Source organism: Ostrinia furnacalis, unplaced genomic scaffold, assembly GCF_004193835.3.
Source record: "Ostrinia furnacalis isolate ACB-3 unplaced genomic scaffold, ASM419383v2 OfSCF4509, whole genome shotgun sequence".
NCBI classification, from domain to species: domain Eukaryota; kingdom Metazoa; phylum Arthropoda; class Insecta; order Lepidoptera; family Crambidae; genus Ostrinia; species Ostrinia furnacalis.
In genome coordinates this window covers 23,153-44,418 of record NW_021134748.1, presented here as the reverse complement: position 1 = coordinate 44,418, position 21,266 = coordinate 23,153, and the positions used below count along the sequence as shown (strand labels likewise).

At 39.2% G+C, this 21,266-nt stretch overlaps 1 protein-coding gene across 2 annotated transcripts; it reads right to left on the bottom strand.

Annotated features, from left to right (window-relative positions):
• Positions 1–4,963: 4,963 nt before the first annotated feature.
• Positions 4,964–20,285, bottom strand: LOC114359605 (band 4.1-like protein 1). Of its 2 annotated transcripts, XM_028314057.1 has the most exons (8): positions 19,935–20,285; positions 12,970–13,096; positions 11,721–11,868; positions 10,876–10,992; positions 10,145–10,325; positions 9,495–9,647; positions 7,399–7,584; positions 4,964–5,797 (listed from the first exon to the last, which is right to left on the bottom strand). In XM_028314057.1, exons 2-8 carry the CDS (start codon positions 13,087–13,089, stop codon positions 5,668–5,670), a joined length of 1,035 nt encoding a protein of 344 aa, XP_028169858.1. In that variant the 5' UTR covers positions 13,090–13,096; positions 19,935–20,285; the 3' UTR covers positions 4,964–5,667. The 2 variants fall into 2 exon arrangements, with proteins under 2 accessions (XP_028169858.1, XP_028169859.1); XM_028314058.1 differs by lacking the exons at positions 11,721–11,868; positions 12,970–13,096; positions 19,935–20,285 and adding an exon at positions 11,587–11,674.
• Positions 20,286–21,266: the final 981 nt, after the last annotated feature.

Sequence of the window (21,266 nt, the reverse complement as noted above, 5' to 3'; positions counted from 1 at the left end):
TTCCACTTGCGGCGCTTGATCTGCTGGTCGATCACAGCCAGACAGCGGAGGCAAATTAATACATAGAGTATCCTTTAGTAGGGAACCCTAAAAATCTAAATATAATAACTCAAAGGTGACTAACTGACTGACATAGTGCTCTATCAACGCACAGCCCAAACCACTGGACGGATCGGGCTGAAATTTGGCATGCAGGTAGATGTTATGACTTAGGCATCCGCTAAGAGAGATTTTACGAAACTCCACCCCTAAGGGGGTAAAACGGGATCCACGCGTTCACAGTCGCGGACAGCCGCTGGTTAAATTATATATTTTTTTAAATTAACGTCGGTTCATACAAGAAACGTGAACATTAAAGAACTTGAAGTAGGAAATTGTTGTTCAACTTTAAGCCATCCATCATCTCACGGGAGAACATACATTTCAAACAAACTTACCGAAAGCTTTCAGAAAAGCTCTTGCCATTGAACTTTGGGCTTTAACGCGTTGGTAATAAAGTCTACGGGATATTTTGAATGGTGTAAGGAATGGTAATAACTTTAACATTTCAACAAAATTAGAGATTGAGGCAGTAATGACCCCTAATACAAGAATTGAAGACTGAAAGAGCCTTAGTTATTGTTGGATTGTGTACGAAGTTAAACATTTTTACCAATTCAGTAGTAGCTGAAGAAAAAGCACCAAGTCCAAGTTTATGCCATTTCAGTCATAGGACGTCCACTGCTGAACATAGGCCTCACACAATGATTTCCATGTTGACCGGTTGGTAGCGGCCAACGTCCAGCGCCTTCTTGCCACCTATATGATGTCGGTGGTAAGTCCAAGTTTATGAAAGATATTTTAATGAATTTAAACTAATATCTCCCCGTTTCAGCAAAAATGTGTCACTTTACTGGTCTGTGCTACACAATGCTGGAAATCCTTGGGGAGGCTTTTGTCTAGCAGTGGACGGTCATTGGCTGACACGTAACGTATCTAAATCATTTTATGTGTCAGATAAACTATTACTACTTCTAAAGTGTTTTATTATAAGTAGAACTGCTGAGTAAACTCTCTACTGTGGTACACAGCCTCGCCAAATATCGAGAGGCAATCTAAACTTTTTCCGTTTCTAAGAGTAAATCTTATTTATGCTGTTATTAAGATTATTCGCGATTTCAAAAGCTAACGCTCAAATTACCGACTTTATAAAAGTTGTAATCGAATAAGTAAGCTTAAGAAATCGGTAACGGGGAAGGAAAGAGGCAAATGTTTTTATAATTAATCTAAAATAAGACTATACTCGAATATACCGCAGATTGGGTATTATTTTTACGAGTAATATTTTTAAACTTAAAATCCATCAATCTCAAGAAAAACGTTATTATTTATAAGATCAAATCGAATTGCTTACCTAGTTTAAATTCCATACTAGGTGTAGGCAATTTGGATTAAATCTATACTAATATTATAAATGCGAAAGTAACTCTGTCTGTCTGTCTGTCTGTCTGTCTGTCTGTCTCTCTTTCACGCCTAAACCACTGAACCGATTTTGATGAAATTTGGCATAGAGATAGTTTGAGTCCCGGGAAAGGACATAAGATAGTTTTTATCCCGGTTTTTGAAACAAGGACGCGCGCGATAAATTTTTTTTGTGACAGACAAAATTCCACGCGGGCGAAGCCGCGGGCGGAAAGCTAGTACTACATAACTTAGTCAGTCCCTGAGGTATAGGAGCGGCATGGGAGTGTGCTTTGTATTACGTGACGTGTTTGCTATGTANTATAAAAAAATAAAACCGACTCCAAAAAACCTACACTAAAACGTAGAAAAATAATTACTAATTACCTACTTATTTATTAGGACGAATTATTAATATTTATGTAGGTATACCATGATTGATACTTTTGGAGTCGGTGCATGCAAACTTTACATGTTTCATAATCTTGGCACCGACTCCAGAAGTATCAATCATGGTATACCTACATAAATATTAATAATTCGTCCTAATAAATAAGTAGGTAATTAGTAATTATTTTTCTACGTTTTAGTGTAGGTTTTTTGGAGTCGGTTTTATTTTTTTTTACAAAATAATTCGTTTTAAAATCTTAGATTAATAAAAATAAAATTTGAAATAGTTCTTGTGTAATTTTTTTTCTGGATTAAATATTTGAATTATCTTCTTTACCTCATCGTTTTATTTATATTACTACCATAACTTAAATGAAAAGGTAATTGAGTAATTTCAATTACCAATTACAATTACAATAAAATTTGTAATTGTAATTCAATTACTTTTTATCAATTTCAAGTAATTTATAATAATTGAACTCGCCAATTACATTTTGTAATGTAATTGTTAATTTTTAACTAATTACATTTTGTCCAACTCTGGGTTGTAAATAGGTACTTTAGGTGTTTGTTCTTTCAAATTCACGTGATTCTGCGGCTGTGTAAAACATGTGTTTTATAATTTTTGATAGTATCTAACTGGTGGATAAGTTAGCAAAAATCTTAAGTAGTACCAGTAGTACCTACTTAATGCTTTTTATTTTTAACCGAGTTCTTTGTCAGCCTAATTAATTTCATTAGTTTTTCTTTACAAAAAATGGCAACAGACAGATTTTAAACTTGCAGTCTATTTGTTAGGTGTACAATACATGCAGTATGCGACTTGATGACAATGCAATATTATACAGGGTGTCCCAACTTAAGGGATGATAGACTTAATGGTTGACCTTTGACCATGGGTAATGATTTAATATTTTTGATTTGATCTGACATAATCATAGGACAGGTGTTAACACCTGGATAGGTATTAAGATAATTTTGCAATAGTAGGTAATAGGTATAAGTTTCTTAGATATGGCATTGGCCATAACTTAAATCAGGATGGGTTTTTCAATAAGACACTTTGTGAAATACAAACATATTTAATTTACTTTTACTCACAAGTCGAAGTTTGGGGTAAAACAAAGAATCTATACTAATATTATAAAGCTGAAGTTGTGGAACATGACGCTCAACCACCATAAGGAAGCTACTTTACACAATCTTGGTTTGTCTATATATACTGGGCAGGGTAAAAAACTTCGTCACCGCGATGCAGGATTGTATGCGCGGTGGAGTTTGCCATAGTAAGATCGTAACAGCGCCATCTGTTGGTACGGTTTGTAGTGGCGCAATTTATTAATCACAGTTTGTTTATTTGGTTGAACGCGCTAATCTCAGGAACTACTGGACCAATTTGAAAAATTCTTTTTGTGTTGGATAGTCCGTTAATCCCTGAAGGCTTTAGGCTATATATCATCACGCTAAGACCACTAGGAGCGGAGCACCAATGAAGAATGTTTCAAATCAGTGATTTTTTTCCTTTTGAGAGCTGACGCTGCGTAAACGGTTAAAGTTTCGCATAAATTATGTATGATAGGATTTTCCCCTTTAAAAGTTCTACAAAAAAGTCCGCTACAGCATATGTCTATCTTTTATGGTTGGCTCACTGTAACCTTTTTGTCTGGATGTCTGGATGTTTGTTCCTCTTTCACGCAAAAACTAATAAACGGATTTTGTTGAAACTTTACAGTATTATTATTTATAACCCAGGCTAACATATAGGCTACAATTTATGACGATATGTGACAAACTAAATTTCAATAAATAGTTAAGAGGTGAGAAATATCTTTAAAAACGCCATCTATCGACGTGCTTTTGACGGTCGTAAACATTCATGAGAGCGAAGCCGTGAAACGTATCATTAGTCCTAATTAGGAACTAAATATTACATTTATAGAACTGTTCATAATATTTAAAATTTAGTCAATATAGATATTTTATGTAATTGAATAATTCACTGTGTTTAAACGAGCAAATCAAAGTCTAAATTAGTGACCGCCATCTATCGACGTGCTTTTGACGGTCGTTAACATTCATGAGAGCGAAGCCGTGAAAAGTATCATTAAAAATTTATGTAATTGAATCATTCACTGTGTTTAAACGATCAAATAGTATTCAAACACTTAGATAATAACGTTAAAAACCATTTAAAAATCCTATGAGAACTTTTTCGACTTCTACACGGACAAAGTCGCGGGCAAAAGCTATTTGTAAAATCATCATCATCATCATCATCATTTCAGCCATAGGACGTCCACTGCTGAACATAGGCCTTTGTAAAATAATTAGACTAAATTATTAAAAGTGCCTACCCAAAGTCATTAGTCCACGCGGACGAAGTCGCGGGCACAGCTAGTACCTTAATATAAGTGTGACTTTCGTCGTATTAACTAACTTTATTTAATAAAAATAAGCGTTACTCTTTGAGTCACAATTCTAAAGTATTATTGCTGTGATACACGTAATATTTTCTTATGAATAACATTATTTTCTAAAAAGGTTAAACTAAATTAACATATAAATTGATTTTTAATGAAGTAATGTTTATTTACCAGAACAGAAGGGGTCTTCGTTATTTTCAGCCAAAAGGCATCCATAGCTGGTTAAAGGTATCCCCTAAGGATTTCTACCACGACCGGTCCTGCACTGCCTTCCTGACCTTCACCAGTTCGTCGGAATAAGAAGATATTTAGGATTTCCCTCCTTCAAATAATTGTTCTTAAAATAACATATTCTGTGAATTCTAATTTAGCTATATAATAAGGTCACATTGCCTTTAAATAAAAAATGTTCCGCAATTCAGAATTAGTTCTACGAAGTAGATGTTATTTAATTTTCTAAATTAAACGACCTTTCAGTTGCAACCTGCAAGCAAGGTCATAAGAGGTTCTACGAGCCGATCCAGTAAACTGCGCACCTGACAGCCGTGACGTGACATCGACGCTATAGTTCCAAAATACTGAACTGTCCTATCGATGACATTGACAGCGGGGCGCCACCGTCAATACCGAATAGTTGGTTCCGATTTTTGCCATGTTGGAAACCATATAGTTGAACGATGGTAGCGCCCCCCTGTCATTGAGTTTGGTGGGACAGTTCAGCGTGGGTCATCTATACTTTCGGGGCTACTCCGAAACGCCGTTTACGTAGTTTCGGATATTTGTCACTGTTACTCATGTTGGCACCTCGCTTTGTGTGAGAGGGATGGAAATATACGAACTTCGGATTGCTTTTTTCGTAGAAGGAGAGGTGTGCAAGGGATTGCAGCGCAGTTAGCTCAATCGGGCTGTATACATACATTTCTGTGGTTCTAGTCCCACTTGGGGCAATCGATTTGAGTTACTTATGCCAATAACTTAATATTAATTTATAACATTATAATGGCACTTCGCGATCGTTTACTAAGTATGAAATACAACAGTCTTTTTAGCGCCAAAGTTGTCGTGTCGTAATTTTACTATCCTTATAAAATAACACTTCTTTTGCATTAACTTAAATGCGGAATTGAAATTTCTAAACATGACATTATTTATTTTATGATACTTTAATTATCGCAAAAATATAGAATACAAAAAACTTTTTATAAGACTAAAAAAGTGCGCCAGCTGTAAAGTATAACTACTACAGAGAAAAATACAAGAGTACAAAAATAATACTTTTGCAATTCGATTTCACAGTTCCAACAACACATTTTTTTTTGTTTTCTGCAGTTTCTAATGGCCAAAATGCAATCGGCCATTCCTCTGCGCGCGCGAGCTGTGACTGTCAGTGTCAGTGAGCTGTCAGTGTCAACTGTCAGGCGATGACGGCCCTCGGCGGCGGCGGCTCGGCGCGCATCTGGCGTAGCGTGCGGCGACACGACACGCGGCGTGAGCCCAGGCGTGGGAAGCCGGCTATGCGCTCCACCTTTACTGGGGACTCGCGTCTGGGAACCAAAAGGTACGAGGTTAACAACCATTCTTATAATGGTGCGTCCACACTGGGTGAACGGGCTCCGCGGCACGCTGGTCATCCTGCTCACTCAAGTCATCCTGCTCACCCTACTCTTGAGTGAGCAGGATGTCAAGTTTGCCGTGCGAGCCCGTTCGCCCAGTCTAGACGCACCATAAGGCTAAAGCCCGGTCTGTGAGCACGTAGAATTTTGTCCAATGACCCCAAGCTACCCATCCTTATCTATCGCTCGCGCGTAATTATATTGCGTAATTATAAGGATGGGTAGCTTGGGGTCATTGGACAAAATTCTACGTGCTCACAGACCAGACTATACCTTTTACTACCTTTTCAGTCATCTGTCTCCCGCTTTGCTCTCCATGTTGCAATGGAGGTAATTATAATTTTACAACCCGATCAAGCTAACTGCGCATCTCGCTGGAATGGGACTCTCCCTCACTCATCCGCACACCCCGTCCCCGTTCGCCTCGTCCGTACCAGAGTTTCGACGTGACGTCACGGCTTCCAGGTTAACTCGACCAGTTTGTAAGTCACTAACATTAAGTCGTCTGCCGGGACTAACTACATGTTCAACCATCATCAATTAGGCTATCCCAACTAATATTATAAATGCGAAAGTAACTCTGTCTGTCTGTCTGTCTGTCTGTCTGTCTGTCTGTCTGTCTGTCTGTCTGTCTGTCTGTTACGCTTTCCCGCTTAAACCTCGCAACCGATTTTGATGAAATTTGGCATAGAGATAGTTTGAGTCCCGGGAAAGAACATAGGATAGTTTTTATCCCGGTTTTTGAAACAGGGACGCGCGCGATAAAGTTTTTCTGTGACAGACAAAATTCCACGCGGGCGAAGCCGCGGGCGGAAAGCTAGTCGTTTTTATACTTAACAGTTGGCACCCCTGGCGATTGACAGGACCTTACTCTACAGTGGCGCCATCTTGATGAGTGCAAATGCGATAGTCCTCCTACCACTTTAGCGCTCACCAGTTGGTACCACTGTCTTCGCTACTAGCAAGTGACAGGACCTTACTCTACAGTGGCGTTAACTGGTGAGTGCTAAAACGATAGCCCTCATTGGTTGTTTATTAGACGCCAAACTGTTGATCCTTGGTTTAAGAGTTACAGTGACAGGAAAGAGAGGTTGGATGAGAATCAGAATCAAAATCATCATTTATTTGCTTTAAATGTGGTAGGTACAGAAGATGGATAGAGGTACTGGTTAGGTCTCACAATGAGTTGGATGAGACCTGAAGAAGATGTGGTGTTCCACGCTATACCTCCATATCTTCTTGCAGGCTCTCGTGGAGGACAGTTTAAAATACAGTATCGTCTCGAAGTCGAACTTGCTGGGACGCAGCTTGATACACAAATTTTCGTTGCTCCATACGACCTCTCGTTCCCACCGCTGCAACTCCTGTGTAGCCAGGATCTACAGCTTGACCGCTAATAAAAACCCAACCAGCGAAGGTCAATTTTGTCCCAGGGGAAAGTTAAACTGCCCTTGGACCCGCATCGAAATTAATCAGAAGAACGTAGGAGTTCGAAGTTAAGGTTCGAGTTCCCTCCAATGCTCTATACCAACCTGAAGAAGATGTGGTGTTCCACACTACACCTCCACAGCTTCTTGCAAGCCCTCGTGGAGGGTAGTTTGAAAGACAGCGCTGTCTCGAAGTCATCGAACTCGCTGGGACGCAGTTTGAGCGTGAAGTTGCGCTTGTTGTAGCAGATCTTCGTGATCTTGGCCCAGGGAAAGCGGTTCATTAGGACTCTGAGAAGAAAAAATTACGGATATCAGCACACCAGTGTGTAGGCACACTGGTGTAGCTATCAGATAGATGCGATATCGTGCACCAGCCTCCCTAAATCCAAAGGGGCCCTCAGACTCTGACCTGCAAATCTCGTATTCCAGAATTCATGGAAACTCATTTTAGTTAGAAGTAGAAGCCACAAAAAAAACTTTTCCGCTAAAAGTATAGGGTGAATAAGAATAAGAATAAGAATAAGAAAGGACATTGTCAGAAACCGCCTAAAAAACCGCCCAAAAACATTAACCCATCATAATTATTTTCTATTTTTTTTAATACATTAAGCACCCTTTCATTCTAATGGACACTTCAGCATTGAAAAATTAAATAAATAAGTCTTTCAACGTTTATTCTATAATACTATTACAACTTCCGGACGTTTTGGTGCGTGGCATGGTCTAAAACCTATCAAGTTCCATAATTTTTGCCGATAAAATCTGTACGAGGCATTACCGTACTTTATTGCTGGGAGTCCATGTATAGTGATGTTCCTGCGGCCATCATAGACAATAAAATATCGATTTTGAAAATAAAATAAATCGATTAAACTGCTTTGAAGACTAGATTTGCGTTAAAAGCTAAAAAGATATTGACACTATTACAAGAAGCTATCTAAAGTGTCCAACTGGTCGAAGGTCGTAAATAAAATAAAAATAATTAGGACCATAAACTGATATTCATGGTATCATAACTGTAAAAGTGTCAGAATCCGATGTTGAATCCAATGCCAGTTGAAGTGTGAGAAACATGAAAACTCATGATTCGTGTTATTTTTATGCAATATGTAGGTATTTTATAAAAGTGGAACCCCGAGTGATCTCCAAAACCCATTCTATTATTATATACGATTCGGCTTCGATATCTATAATACAATAGGAGTTTATTTTATGTGTCAGAGTACAAGGGTGGAAACAACCTACGATTCATGTTGTTTATTTACGTGCAATATGTGGGCATATTATAAAAGTGGAATGCCGAGTTGTATTTCTAAAACTTGTTCTATTATTTTATACTATTTGGCTGCGACTCGGCGTGACGACAATACAAAACATTTTTCGCGAATCGGTGTTCATACATTCACACAATACATTAGACGCCATGTTGTCATAAACGACATATTATAAAATTGCTGTGATTTAATATTCTTAATCATTAATTTTATGGCAAGTGTCCATCAGGAATCATTGTTCTTACACACAGAATCGTATTATTTCGCTTTCGGTTAGTAATATGTCAAAATTGTTGGTTCTTAGGCGAACAATGTATGGAGAACGAACATTGTCCTTTATTCATAATGTTCATTACATGTCAAATTTTCAATATATTTTCTTATTAATAATAAACAATTGCAATATTAATAAGAAAGAAATACACATCATGTCCAAATAAATTAATAATACAAATAGAATTAATGTCAATTAAATGTCAAAATAAATAGTGGGTAACAGTGTCAATAATAATTAAATTCCAAACAGTTCGTCAATTTTATAGAACGGTGTTTTGGGTACTAGGTACAAGCTGTGGTACTAGACACAATTAAAATGTGTTCTGCGTTCATTCAGCTCTACAAGTCCCTCTTACTAGAATGAGCTAAGAATACGGAGTCGATGACGTCGAGTTCAACTATAATACCTACGTACTTTCGGAGTATTTATCAAAGAGTTACACCCCAAGGCTTATTGAAACTTTAACTAACTGCCAACCTTGTTTCATCCGTCGCGGTAGACGGAGACGCCACTAGCGCAGACTAGATGGCCAGCACAATGTGAAAAATTGATTGAAATAAAGTGCATAATGTATTGATGACTGTTGGAGTGCTTATTAGAAAGTTAGGTCTACTGTAACTTTAAGAAACTTGTCGTCCTTGTCTCACCCGTCGCGGTAGACGGAGACGCCGCTAGCGCAGACGGCCAGCACGATGTCCACAGCGTCCAGGTCTCGCGCACAGTGCAGCTCGGCGCCGTACAGAGACAGCTTCTTGGCGTTCTCCAGGTAGTTCAGCTCCGCTTCCGCTGGGGTTTGACCTCTGAAGAAAACACGTAACATAAAGGTTATGAGGGTTGATTATCTAACTACAAGTCGCAACCACATCGGGATTGGCGCTATAGTCTCTGCTAATCTCGTTGTTCCGCCGTATAGGACTGTCGCAGAAGGCATTGTAATGGTTTCTAGTTAGGCACAATGTATTAAGCGGCTGTGAAAACACCCCTTTTAGCGTGTTTGAATTTTGAGCGTAGTGCTCGATATTGAGCGCATAAAGTTGCCGTTCGTGTCATTCTACATCTCGCCCTCTCCTCCTGGGCGAGCGTGAGGGCATGCAGCGGAGCTTGGAGCTCCGTGAGGAGACGGCGTTAGGACCCCGGAGCAGTCACCTAGCTCCGCCTGGAGAAAGTAGGACGCGAGCAGGAGAGGTAGGTACCTACTCATATGTGCTTGGACAACAGCTCGCGCTTCATCTCATCCAACGAAGGGCGCCAGCAATCATCCAGCCTGTCTTGATGATAGAGCAGGAAAGGCACTCACTTGTGCTTGGAGTATAGTTCCCGTACTCTTTCCTCCAGGTCAGGCGTGAGTGCGTGCAACGGTGCGGCTCGCAGTTCTGTGAGGGCGGAGGGTGCAATGTCGCCGGAGGAGTCACCCAATTCGGCTTGCAGGACGTAGGAGGCTAGCAGCGCATACGTGATGGTAGAGCAGGTGAGGCGGCCTGGAATATTTTAGGCAAAGGTGTCATTCATCTGACCATTACTATAGAAGCCCCATCACTGCCCTAAGAGGTTTCATTACTACAGCAGCTTACAACTTTATAATTTACCTATTCCTTCATGACAATAGTAAGGCAGGCACTTCTTTATCGTATTTTGCAACAGCCAAGATGTCCCAGAAAAAAATAAGCATTGAAATTGGCCCATATCAAATGTTCGACATGCCTTTTAAAGACCATGTTTTTAAGGCGAATTTTTTACAAGTAATAGGTACCTGTACGGCTAGCACGAAAAACTTTCGAATTCAAATCGTTTGCGTACTCGAATCGTCATCAAAAGATTTAGTAAGATAATTACAACAGCGCCCTTGTGAACGTGTCGTAAAGTGAATGAGATGTGGTTGAGCGAAACTTATTTTGATAATGAAAATTGTCACGTTATCGTTTAATTCGAAGATTGAGTATCGAATTTTATCGAATACGCAAACGATTCGAAGACGAAAGTTGTTCATGCTAGTGGTGGTACTGGACTTTAGTTATGCTACTCACTCACCTTCCAAGAGATCTCTTCTGACAGCCAAGCTGATTTGATACCTAGTGACGTCATCTCTTAATTCTGAGGGCTCAGGAGGGTAGAACTTCACTGCTAGAATCACGTCCCATGGTTCATCTGTAAAATAGGAATAGTTCATTAAAATAACGCTGTGGTGAGAAATGCGGCGTTAACCTGGTAGATAATGTGGTTGTAACATTACGCTATTACGACATGATGCAGATGATGTGTAGCTGCAGATTTTTGGACAGGCAGCGGTTCATGTCGACCCATCCCTTTCCCTCACGTTTAGGTCTTTGCACACGTGATCCAGGAGCTCGGAGCCTCAGACTAGTGTTACCAAGAAGAAGTACAGCAGCAGAGCTTACTTCTGAAGGTCTTGGACAGACGACGCTTCATGTCAACGCACTGCTGGTTCAGCAAATCCCACTCTTGCGCGTTCAAGTCCTTGTACACAGCTTGTTGCTCCTGCAGTTCCAAGCCTTAGACCTCGCTCTATCAAGAAGAAGAGCTGCAGCAAAGGGCTTACTTCTGAAGGTCTTGGACAGGCGGCGGTTAAGGTCGACCCACACGAGAGGGTCGGCACGCTGCTGGTGTAGCAGCCCGAAGTACTGTCACTCCAGCAGCTCCAAGCCTTGTGCTACCTCATGATTGAACAAGAACAGGAGCAAAGCGCTTTCAATTAAGAAGAAGAGCAACAGCAGGGCTTACTTCTGAAGGTCTTGGACAGGCGGCGGTTGAGGTCTACCCTTAGTCTTCCTCCTACAGATTCAGGTCCTCGCATACGCGGTCCAGCTGTTCTAAGACTTGCTCTACAAAGAGCGATGACCAGAAGCAGGGCTTACTTCTGAAGGTCTTGGACAGGCGGCGGTTGAGGTCGACCCACACGCGAGGGTCGGCGCGCTGCTGATGCAGCAGCCCGAAGTAGTCTCGCTCCCGCACGTCCAGGTCCTCGCACACGCGGTCCAGGAGTTCGGAGCCGCGGGCCTTGCGCTGGAAGGAATAGAGATCAGTTTGAAATACTTAATCTTTCTAAGAAATATAGAGAGCATAAAAGATTTTTCATGCTGGATGCGGTCTGCTGTCAGGCCGAAGTGAACGCAGCAAGCATCATGTACAACATTCTCGGGCTCTATACATTTTGTATTGATGCGATCTGACAGTGCGGGGACGAGCAAAGAACGCAAACTGAAGGGTGCGGGCTGCGTTTATTTGAACTGACTGCAGACCGTATTTAACACATCCCAGTGTGACAAATGTTTTATTGTTAGACAGAAACTTTATTGACACACACTTATGAAAAACATACAACACAACGACCGGTCCAGCGCTGCTGGCATACATGTTCCCGCGACTAGGAAGCATGCCTTCACTACGTCTTCCGTTCCATGGAGAACTTTTATGCCCTAACAGCCATCAGCATCAAGGGTATGGGTATTTATGGGTTCAAGGTCTGCTGTTTTCATAAATATTCTCACATTCAAAGTAGGTAGGCATAAAGTTATGTGTGACGTCGGACCTACTACAATTTATGAGTCCATAATCTGCCTACAGCCCATCAAATCTGAGTGATTTACACTCTCTGCAAATAGAACAGCAGCTGGTACTTATCAAGTGCCTGTGAATCCTGTGATACACCCATCTCGGTACATTGTAAACAATGTATTGCGAAACAGTAAGCAGCTCTTCCAGAAAGAGGCGGCCCACGGTGTTTTCGGTATATTTTAAGAAATTGTTGAAAAGTTCAATTTTCACTCGTTGGGGACCATAATTATTTATTTAAATGAACTCAGTCTTCCTATTATCAAATAGAGAATTTAATTCATGTTCTTTTATTCAAATAGAGTAATTAACACCAATTATTTGATTAACAGTCCCGAATTTTCCATAATCGCGAGCGTAACCACATTTTTGAAGGACATTATGTTGCGTCGAAACCAAAGTAGATTTTATTGTTGATGTGCTCGCCCTTAATACACTAAACCCAAAGTGCAGTCGACAGCATATCACATTAAATAGTTCCTATTTAAATTACATAAAGATGACTGTTGAGATGATGTACAGCTTGATGTGCTGTTCGTCTGGTGTACTCACGTCGATGTCAACGTTGATGTGCTCTCCGTCCAACAGCTCGACGCGCACGCGCCGCTTGCCGCCCATGATGCTGCGCGCCACGAGCTCGTCCGACGCGAGCCGACGCAGACTCTCGCGCATCTCGCTCCTGAAAACAATAGCTGATAAGCAATATGTTAAATGAGAAAGGAAGACTGTTTGTCTGTTGTCTTTCCATGCATAAACCTAGGGGAAGAAAGGGGAGCCGCGGACGAATCTCCAATTTTAAGTCAATTCGCGGCCCTGGAAGACACCGTCACACCGTGGAGTTTTAGCGGGTAGGTCCTGCTCTTCTGACCGGGAGAGCCCCACATACGAGTAAAGCCCGCTGACAGCTCCATCGGCCAATGGGTAATATGGGTATACGTAAGCATTTCCAGACGAGAAAAAAAGGGGGAGAAAGGAGAGCAACTCCTCTAACTCTTGTGTAACCAGGATCTGTAATGACCGCCAATAAAAATCCATCCAGTAGAAGTGATGAATTGAGGTCCAAGGGTGTTTCTTTACGATTACAAATCAGAAATGAGGAGATCCGTAAACGAACTAAAGTCACTGACATAGCCCGACGGATTAGCAAGCTGAAGTGGCAATGGGCAGGGCACACACACACGCAAGGTTCTGGAGTGGAGGCCACGTACCGGAAAATGCAGCGTGGGACGTCCACCCACAAGGTGGACCGACGACCTGATAAAGGTAGCAAGAAAGCGCTGGATGCAGGCCGCTACCAACCGTGCTATGTGGAAGTATTTGGGGGAGGCCTACGTTCAGCAGTGGATGTCCCTGTGGCTAAAATGATGATGAAGATGATGAAGTAGGTATCTGGTTACTTAATCAAAGTGTCGGACTATTGAAGATGACTCTGATACGTTTGCTTTCATGTGAGGCACAATGAGTCGTGAAAACGTGGGAAACGTGCCTTTTCCACGATAACGCGATTGTGAAGCGTTCTGATTGTGGTTCTGAGGACTAGGAAATGAGTTAAATGTTAATAGCATTAGCATAAAATCTAAACGTATCTACCTACTATCTAATTACTATTTTAAAGGGTTTCTCGATCTCAGCAGGTCAGCGATTTTGAATGCTTGTGTGACGTGTGAATCAAAGAGTCGGCCAGTTACTGCGCACTGACCGGCTCGGGCAAACGTGTTAGCTTTGGGAAATTTAAGGAAATAAAATTGCGTTTCTATTGGTCAGTATATTCGTATTTCATTGAAGGTCAGTGGCAGTAACTCCCAGGATAGCTAGGATCCTCACACTTTACCAACTTGAGTTAACTTTGAGTCAGATAAATTAACATTCTTATACAGACACTAAATAGGTACACTTACACGAGTTTATAAAATAGGTTACGATAAAAACCTACATTGGTGACCCCGACGTGATTTGAACACGCAACCTTCTGATATTATAACAAAATTAACATTAGTAATTCCTTGAGTTCCTTTCTTAATATCTTCGTTTCGTTCTTATTCTCCTAATTGTAAGTTTTAACTTCGCTAAAATTAGAATATTGAAATAAGGTAAACGGCTACTAGTTCGTGATAGTACGTAAGTTCGTAAGTTTTTTTTCTAGCTCAAATAATAAGCAAATGGAATATTATTTATAAAAATTCTTTATTACTACAAAAACTCTATTATTTAAGCTATCTAAAAAACCAAGTACCAACATTGTGGCGCCAAAAATAAGAGCAATACGAAGCTTCAAACTCTCAGAGAGCCAAAAACGGGGGGGGGGGGGGGTAAGGCCCCCCTACATTTCTGATGGTTATATAAATATTTTCACATATTGTGAGAACAATAAATCAAAACTTTATACGAAGGTACGTACCTCCTAGATAGACAGACTCACATTATTTCTCATGAATATTTCAGGCAAGTAATATCGTCAATTTAACAGTATTCTTTTATTCTAAATTTATACTATCGTTTTTAAATTGATTAAACCCTTAATCATTATTATAATATCCTAACTCGATGCGTAAAACTTTATCCCGAAATAGGGGACATGAGTTCACGAACTTAGAAACAGAGCAAAATTTTATCACGAAACAGGATCCAAGCAAGAGGTCCGCAGAACAATTAATATTAAAAAAAGTTTAAACAATATAACTATAATTTATGTATTATGTTACTGTCAAAAGACCAAACTTTAGCATACAAAAGCTTTCATACTGATATCATCCTTGGTTATTTTTAAATAAATTGTTAAAGTCGTAAGAGCCTTAATATACCGAAGTAGGGGGCACTTACCTTATCTATTCTGGTTGTCGCATAATCCCCTCTTTAAGCTGCAGTTTATCTCAAACAACTCGCCTTTTTTGCTGTTTTAAATAGTAGATCGTTGTAGTATCTATTAACAAGACGAAAAAATAGAGAATCTTAATATGTCTACGGCTAGCTTCGCCCGCGGCTTCGCTTGTTTTGATCGATCTGTTACAAAAATTTATGTAGCATACTACTAGTGAAAGAATTTTCTAAATCATGTTCCTAGTACAAACTCACAGATTTACATTAATGTTGTTAAATATTGATTGATAATATAATCTAACAAGCTGCCCACAGGTCGTCGCCCCTGATCGAAGTCATGCCCCATTGCCGGCGCACGCTCCACCGGCCACGTCTTAATAACCAGCCATTGTAAGCGATACGCGATATTGTATCGGCATCTTAATATAACATTAAATAAACATACATAATAGGAAAACGTTCGGTAGGCTCAGTCTTTGATGGAGTGCACTTGAACAGCAATCCTCCGTCGTCAAGCCAACGCCTGAAAGTCTATTGCCAGCGAATCTACCCGTGTAGAGTTTGGTGCATAGCAAAACTATGTAGTAAATCCTTCAATGCCTTCAACTATTTATAACTATTCCAAAGTCATATAAGTATTGTAACACATCATATTGAAACTTTAATTTGAGTATAAGTACGTTTATGTAATTTAATTGAGTTGTGAGCAAATATTCAACAGCCTAATATTGCTCTATCAAGTAAAACAACCTTAGTAAGTTCTTCATTAATGCTGTAAAACTTATCAAGAATGAGGTTCCTCATTCCAGTTCAGTACTCAGAGAGTCTACTAATAATGTATGTATTGTGTATTGTATGTTATTTGATAACATACAGATTTCTCTTTTTCCAGCCTTTTTGAAATCTCTTAGAATGTATTTCGGATGCAATCCATTCCGTTTACACGTGGAAAACTTTGTCTGTTTCTGATATTAAACAAGAGCATGTAAACATAAACAACATTGAAGTATCTAAGGCACTGTACAAGATGTAAACATACCGACTTGGCACCGTTTCGTACCTGTTTCGTGATGTGATTTTGAACGTACCACGTCCTCACTTTATTGTTGGTCTTTTGTTTTTGTTAGCTCTTTTGCACAAAGTTAATGCAAAGGAATGTAAAACTTTACCTCACCTTCCAACTTTTCCTAATGACTGTGTTAATTTCGTTACGGATCCAAAGAAGCGTAAAGTTCATCCAGGTCTTAGGTACTTGGCTTTACTGATAACATTGTTTATTGGATATTAACTAATATACTTAATTAAGCATGTTTCTTACTTACCAGCTCAGGATTCATTCACTGAGCATGGAGATGGATTGTCCCGACAGATTTTTATAGCCGTTACTTTTGGAGCGCTTTAATTATTGTGTCAGAGCCTTTACATTTTAAGAACTACGGTCATTATAATTTCTAAAACAAATGAATCCTTTGCTGCATGATTACTTACAGTTTGTAAAATACTGTAGTATCCTTAACTCTAGTCATAATACACATCTTAAAAGCTCAAAAGCGTTAATTACAGCTAATTGAGCTAAGTGCCAGGCTAAGAGGGAACATTAGCATAATCTTAGCACTTTGTGAGCTACATTATCTTCATTTACATCTGTTTTGAAGTTCTTCAACTTGACATTGAGATGAATCTCAAGCTGAACAATAATAGTCGTTACATTACATGACGTAAATAATTCCTGATGGTTTAGGAAGCAATTATTGAAGTCAAATAAGGCATATTACCTATGTCTCACCCGTTCATTGTGGAAAACCTTGGGGGAGGCCCTTGTCCAGCACTGGATGTCATTTGGCTGAAACGTACGAACGAACCTACTGTCTCTCCCTAGGATCGATTCCAAGACTACTTATGCCCTAACCAGGGATTTCTTTTCCGGAAACATTCAAATTACACAGATCATCTGGAAGAGGAATCATTTAGAGGCGACAATAGATCAATGCTGTCGATATCGGACTGCCGATTGTTTTGCCGTCTGGCGCCAAGATCTTTCGCTCTGCCAAGACCTGTTAGATCCAAACAATCTAAATAAAGTGAAAATTTGTCACGAATATTAGGTACCTAACTTTGTGCCTCCGTAGACAAAGTTCTAAAAAAAAAATTGTGATAGATTCAATTCTGTGACCGCTTTACACAATATTAAGTTTTCTATAGGCGCATCTGTTATTGTATTCGTGAAGATGACCGTGGATCTTCAATAGTCTGACAATAGGATTGTCTGACCACAAGAATCGGATGATTCAGTCAGAGGGCCCCATCCGCTATAGCAGGACTCTATCGGACTCTTTCACGCACCTTCAACTAATGCCAAGTGCGAGAGAGACAGTGTCGCCTAAATCCTAGGTATAATCGAGTGTAATTACAACGACCTAATTAATTTGACATGTGTCGTGTCGCAATGGATTATCCGCGGCGGCCATTCCAAAAGTCCTGCGGTCTCACACAAGGCATACTTTACGACGGACTGGCGTAGTGGTTGAGAACTAGACACGCTAATAGCGGTCGCGGGTTCGATGTTCGAACCAAGACAAAGCTGCATATTATAGTTTAGTGTGGGCGCGTTCCCAGCAAAAGCAATAATATCGAAAGAATTAAGTATTCCTAATCTTCCTACATAATAAGTGTCAACATTTTTCTCACTCAATGTAAAAAATATCACTTCCTAAGTGACCCTATCAGGAATCAAACCCCGAAACCAATGTGCTCAAGACTATTCATCGCGTCAGTAAGCTACAGCGCCAGGTTTTATGTGCCTACTTGGAAGAATGGATTCCGAGAAATCAGGGACAGGAGTTTTGGAAACAGGTTTCCCGCTTCTGAGCGCGTGACGTCATGGTGTAGGCGCGTGCACGGGGCTCAGGTGGCCTAGATGTTTGATAATATGAGTAAGATAGGTCTAACAACACTTTTTGCTGGATTGATTCACCTGTGGCATTTCGAAACAAAGATCTTTTAAACGAAGATTATGGTATGCCAAGAAGTAGTCATGGAAATTATGACATTGCTAAATCCACGTTAACATGTGCTTGAACAAAAACAAATGAAAAGTACGACATAATTTATTTTGTCAGAAAAATAAAACATTAAGTAAAGTCGCCCGACTTTTTTCGTTTCGCGCCATAACGAAATGTCAAACTTTTTTTTATTTTTTTCGGAAAAAAGAAACGCTATGGTCACAAAGTAGCGTGGCTAGATTTTTTATCGTGCACAAACTGCCTGTTACACGGCGATACCAATAAAAATAATAATGCGGGGCATTGATCTCCGAAGGCCAAGATAAATCGATCAGGAATTTTAAATGTCTTGATATAAATAATACAATAATAATACTATTTTATCTTTTAATAATAATAAAATTTCATCATTTGTCGGAAAACACATTACAGATAAAAACATAATCTAAATAAATATAATATTGTTTTTAAGACAAAAGGGTCTTCGATCAGAAAAAAATGAAGTTTATAGATAATATTATTGGGCTAAAAATAATTTAATGGGCTTGTTATGATCTGAGGAAAATACACTTTGTAGATTAAGAAATTGTGTTACACTGATTAGAGATAGAAATATGGGTTATCGCTATACAAACATGACTGATAAAGAAAAGAAGTAGGTAAAAGTTTATTAGATAACTTTTGTTTTGCGCCTAAACCTAATTTAATTTAAAACAATTTGTTAACTTGTCTTTTCTAACTTTTCTCTCTTTCTACATACGTTATTAAGTTAGTTCACTTCTTATTTTCTAATATGACTGTGCGACTACGTGATGACATTATTTAATGCGATTTTCGAAATGTTTTGCTTGTCCTTTAGATTTTTAAAGGGACTTTACATATTACACCTATGGGTAAATTATAGAGCAAACTTAGTTTAAAACAGTTTACTTACAGTGTACCTGAGTCCCAATTTCCTGGTTTCTTCTAGATTAATTCGTAAGGTTTACGAAATAAGGTTTAAAATAGGTAGTTAAGAGTTCCTAAATTGGGGTTTTAATTGAAAGATCGTGGCTCAAATTACTGTAATTACGAATAATCGCCGAGAAGACGTAAAAATAACGAACGACAGACAATATGGAAGTAGTTAGCTATTTATTGTGCTCCACTGGGAATCGAACTTAAAACATCGTAATTAAAACCTTTATTGTCAGGTCTGTGGGTACCTACTTTTATTCTACCTAATGTTTAACAATAAATGTTTTTAGTTAGATCTTTATGTAGTTACTAGCTTTTGCCCGCGGCTTCACCCGCGTGAAATTTAGTTTGTCACAGATCGTCATAAATTATAGCCTAATTACGTTAATCTGGGTTACACAATAGTACTGTGAAGTTTCATCAAAATCCATTCAGTAGTTTTTGCGTGAAAGAGTAACAAACATCCAGACATCCATACAAACTTTCGCAATTAATTTGTTTAATATAAAAGTACTTAGTAGGTAATTAGAAAAACTTTAATAACAACATATTTTTAACTAACTTTCAAACTTTTTAAAGAAACGTGATGAACTACAGTATTGTCCCCAAAAACTATACAAGAAAGAAAATAATTAATACAGTGTCACCGCGCTTTATTCGGTCAACGCCTTCCCAAGCATTTCCCGACTCGCCGCACAGCTTCACGACAGTTCAACTCTCACCATAATAATTAAATCTCACCTTAAACGACTGTTATAACTCTGACGACACTGTAAAATACCTTTTCCCGCAAACCATAAAGTTCGCGTGCAAAAAGTTCACAATAAAAATAAAAAATAATCGAGAATCGAGGTTCAATTATATTCTTCGAATTCAGTGTTCGAAATTCGAAACTTAAAAAGTAAACACCACTTTCTTTTTTTTTCTGCTAAGAAAGAGACACTGTTAATTCACCAAAAAGTTTTTTATCAGAGTTTAAAACAGTTTTTATTCACGACATCGAAAGTTCACGCTTCGATTTAACGCAAGCGTGCCCGAAAGCCGGCGCCTGACAACACAAACTAGTTTCGTTGGTCGACTGCCCGTGAGTGCATTCGTTGGTAAAGCCGGGGTCTACGCGAGTAGCGGTGATGTTAAAGTCATGGTAGAGTGGCTTAATAAATGCAGAATAGATATTTGAATTCAGATTTAAATGCACGCGCAGTAGTGCGTTATGCTTCGTTAAGCTTACCACAGGCAGGGCCATAGTTCCTAGGAGTTGTAAAACTTGCAAATATTATTTGTAGTAGTAGAAAAATATATTATTATGTAGTATATTGTTTTCCATCTGTCTATTTTTCCAAGTTTTAAAATGGCTTTGATACTACCTCCTATCGATTTACTGAATCCTCCACGCTCTCATAAAGCCGTGGTTCCAAGACTGAGACGACTACATTATTTGTCTTCTTCGCCCCGGAGCTATTGGAAGGGCCATTCCAGCAAGAATGCTTCATTGATGGGCGCCGGGGGACGCTATTTACATTCACAGAACGTCTACAAAGTTCTTGGTACACACATTTGTGTCTACAACAGGCTATCGCGTTGTCTGTCAGTATTATTATGCATAGCATTGTTAATTATTAATAGTTGTATGCAAATTAGTTTATTATTATTGACTGACTGGCCTTTGTCCGTGTTGATTTTGATTTGTATTGACTAGGTACTTATTAGCGTTCTCTGTTTGGAAACAATAATGTAAAAATTCACGGGATGGTAAGTAGAGCCTTACCGACTGCCAGAAAATAAAATACTCGGCAAACGTGTAGGTAGGCAGGTAATGTAAACGAAAAATATACAAAATCATAATTAATTCGCCCATCTAACAAAAGGTTATCTAATTTTGCATTAATATACTTACTATTTACATGGATATTATCCATGTAAAGCCAATACCACCAATACTGCTTGAATATTGTTTGAAAATTGCGCTATTAACCTATTAGTCGCCAACTCACTTTCTGTTTTGAAAATAAACAAAGTCCGTCAATCGTAAAAATACGCACAAAATAAAGAAAGCATTAATTTGTCCAAGAA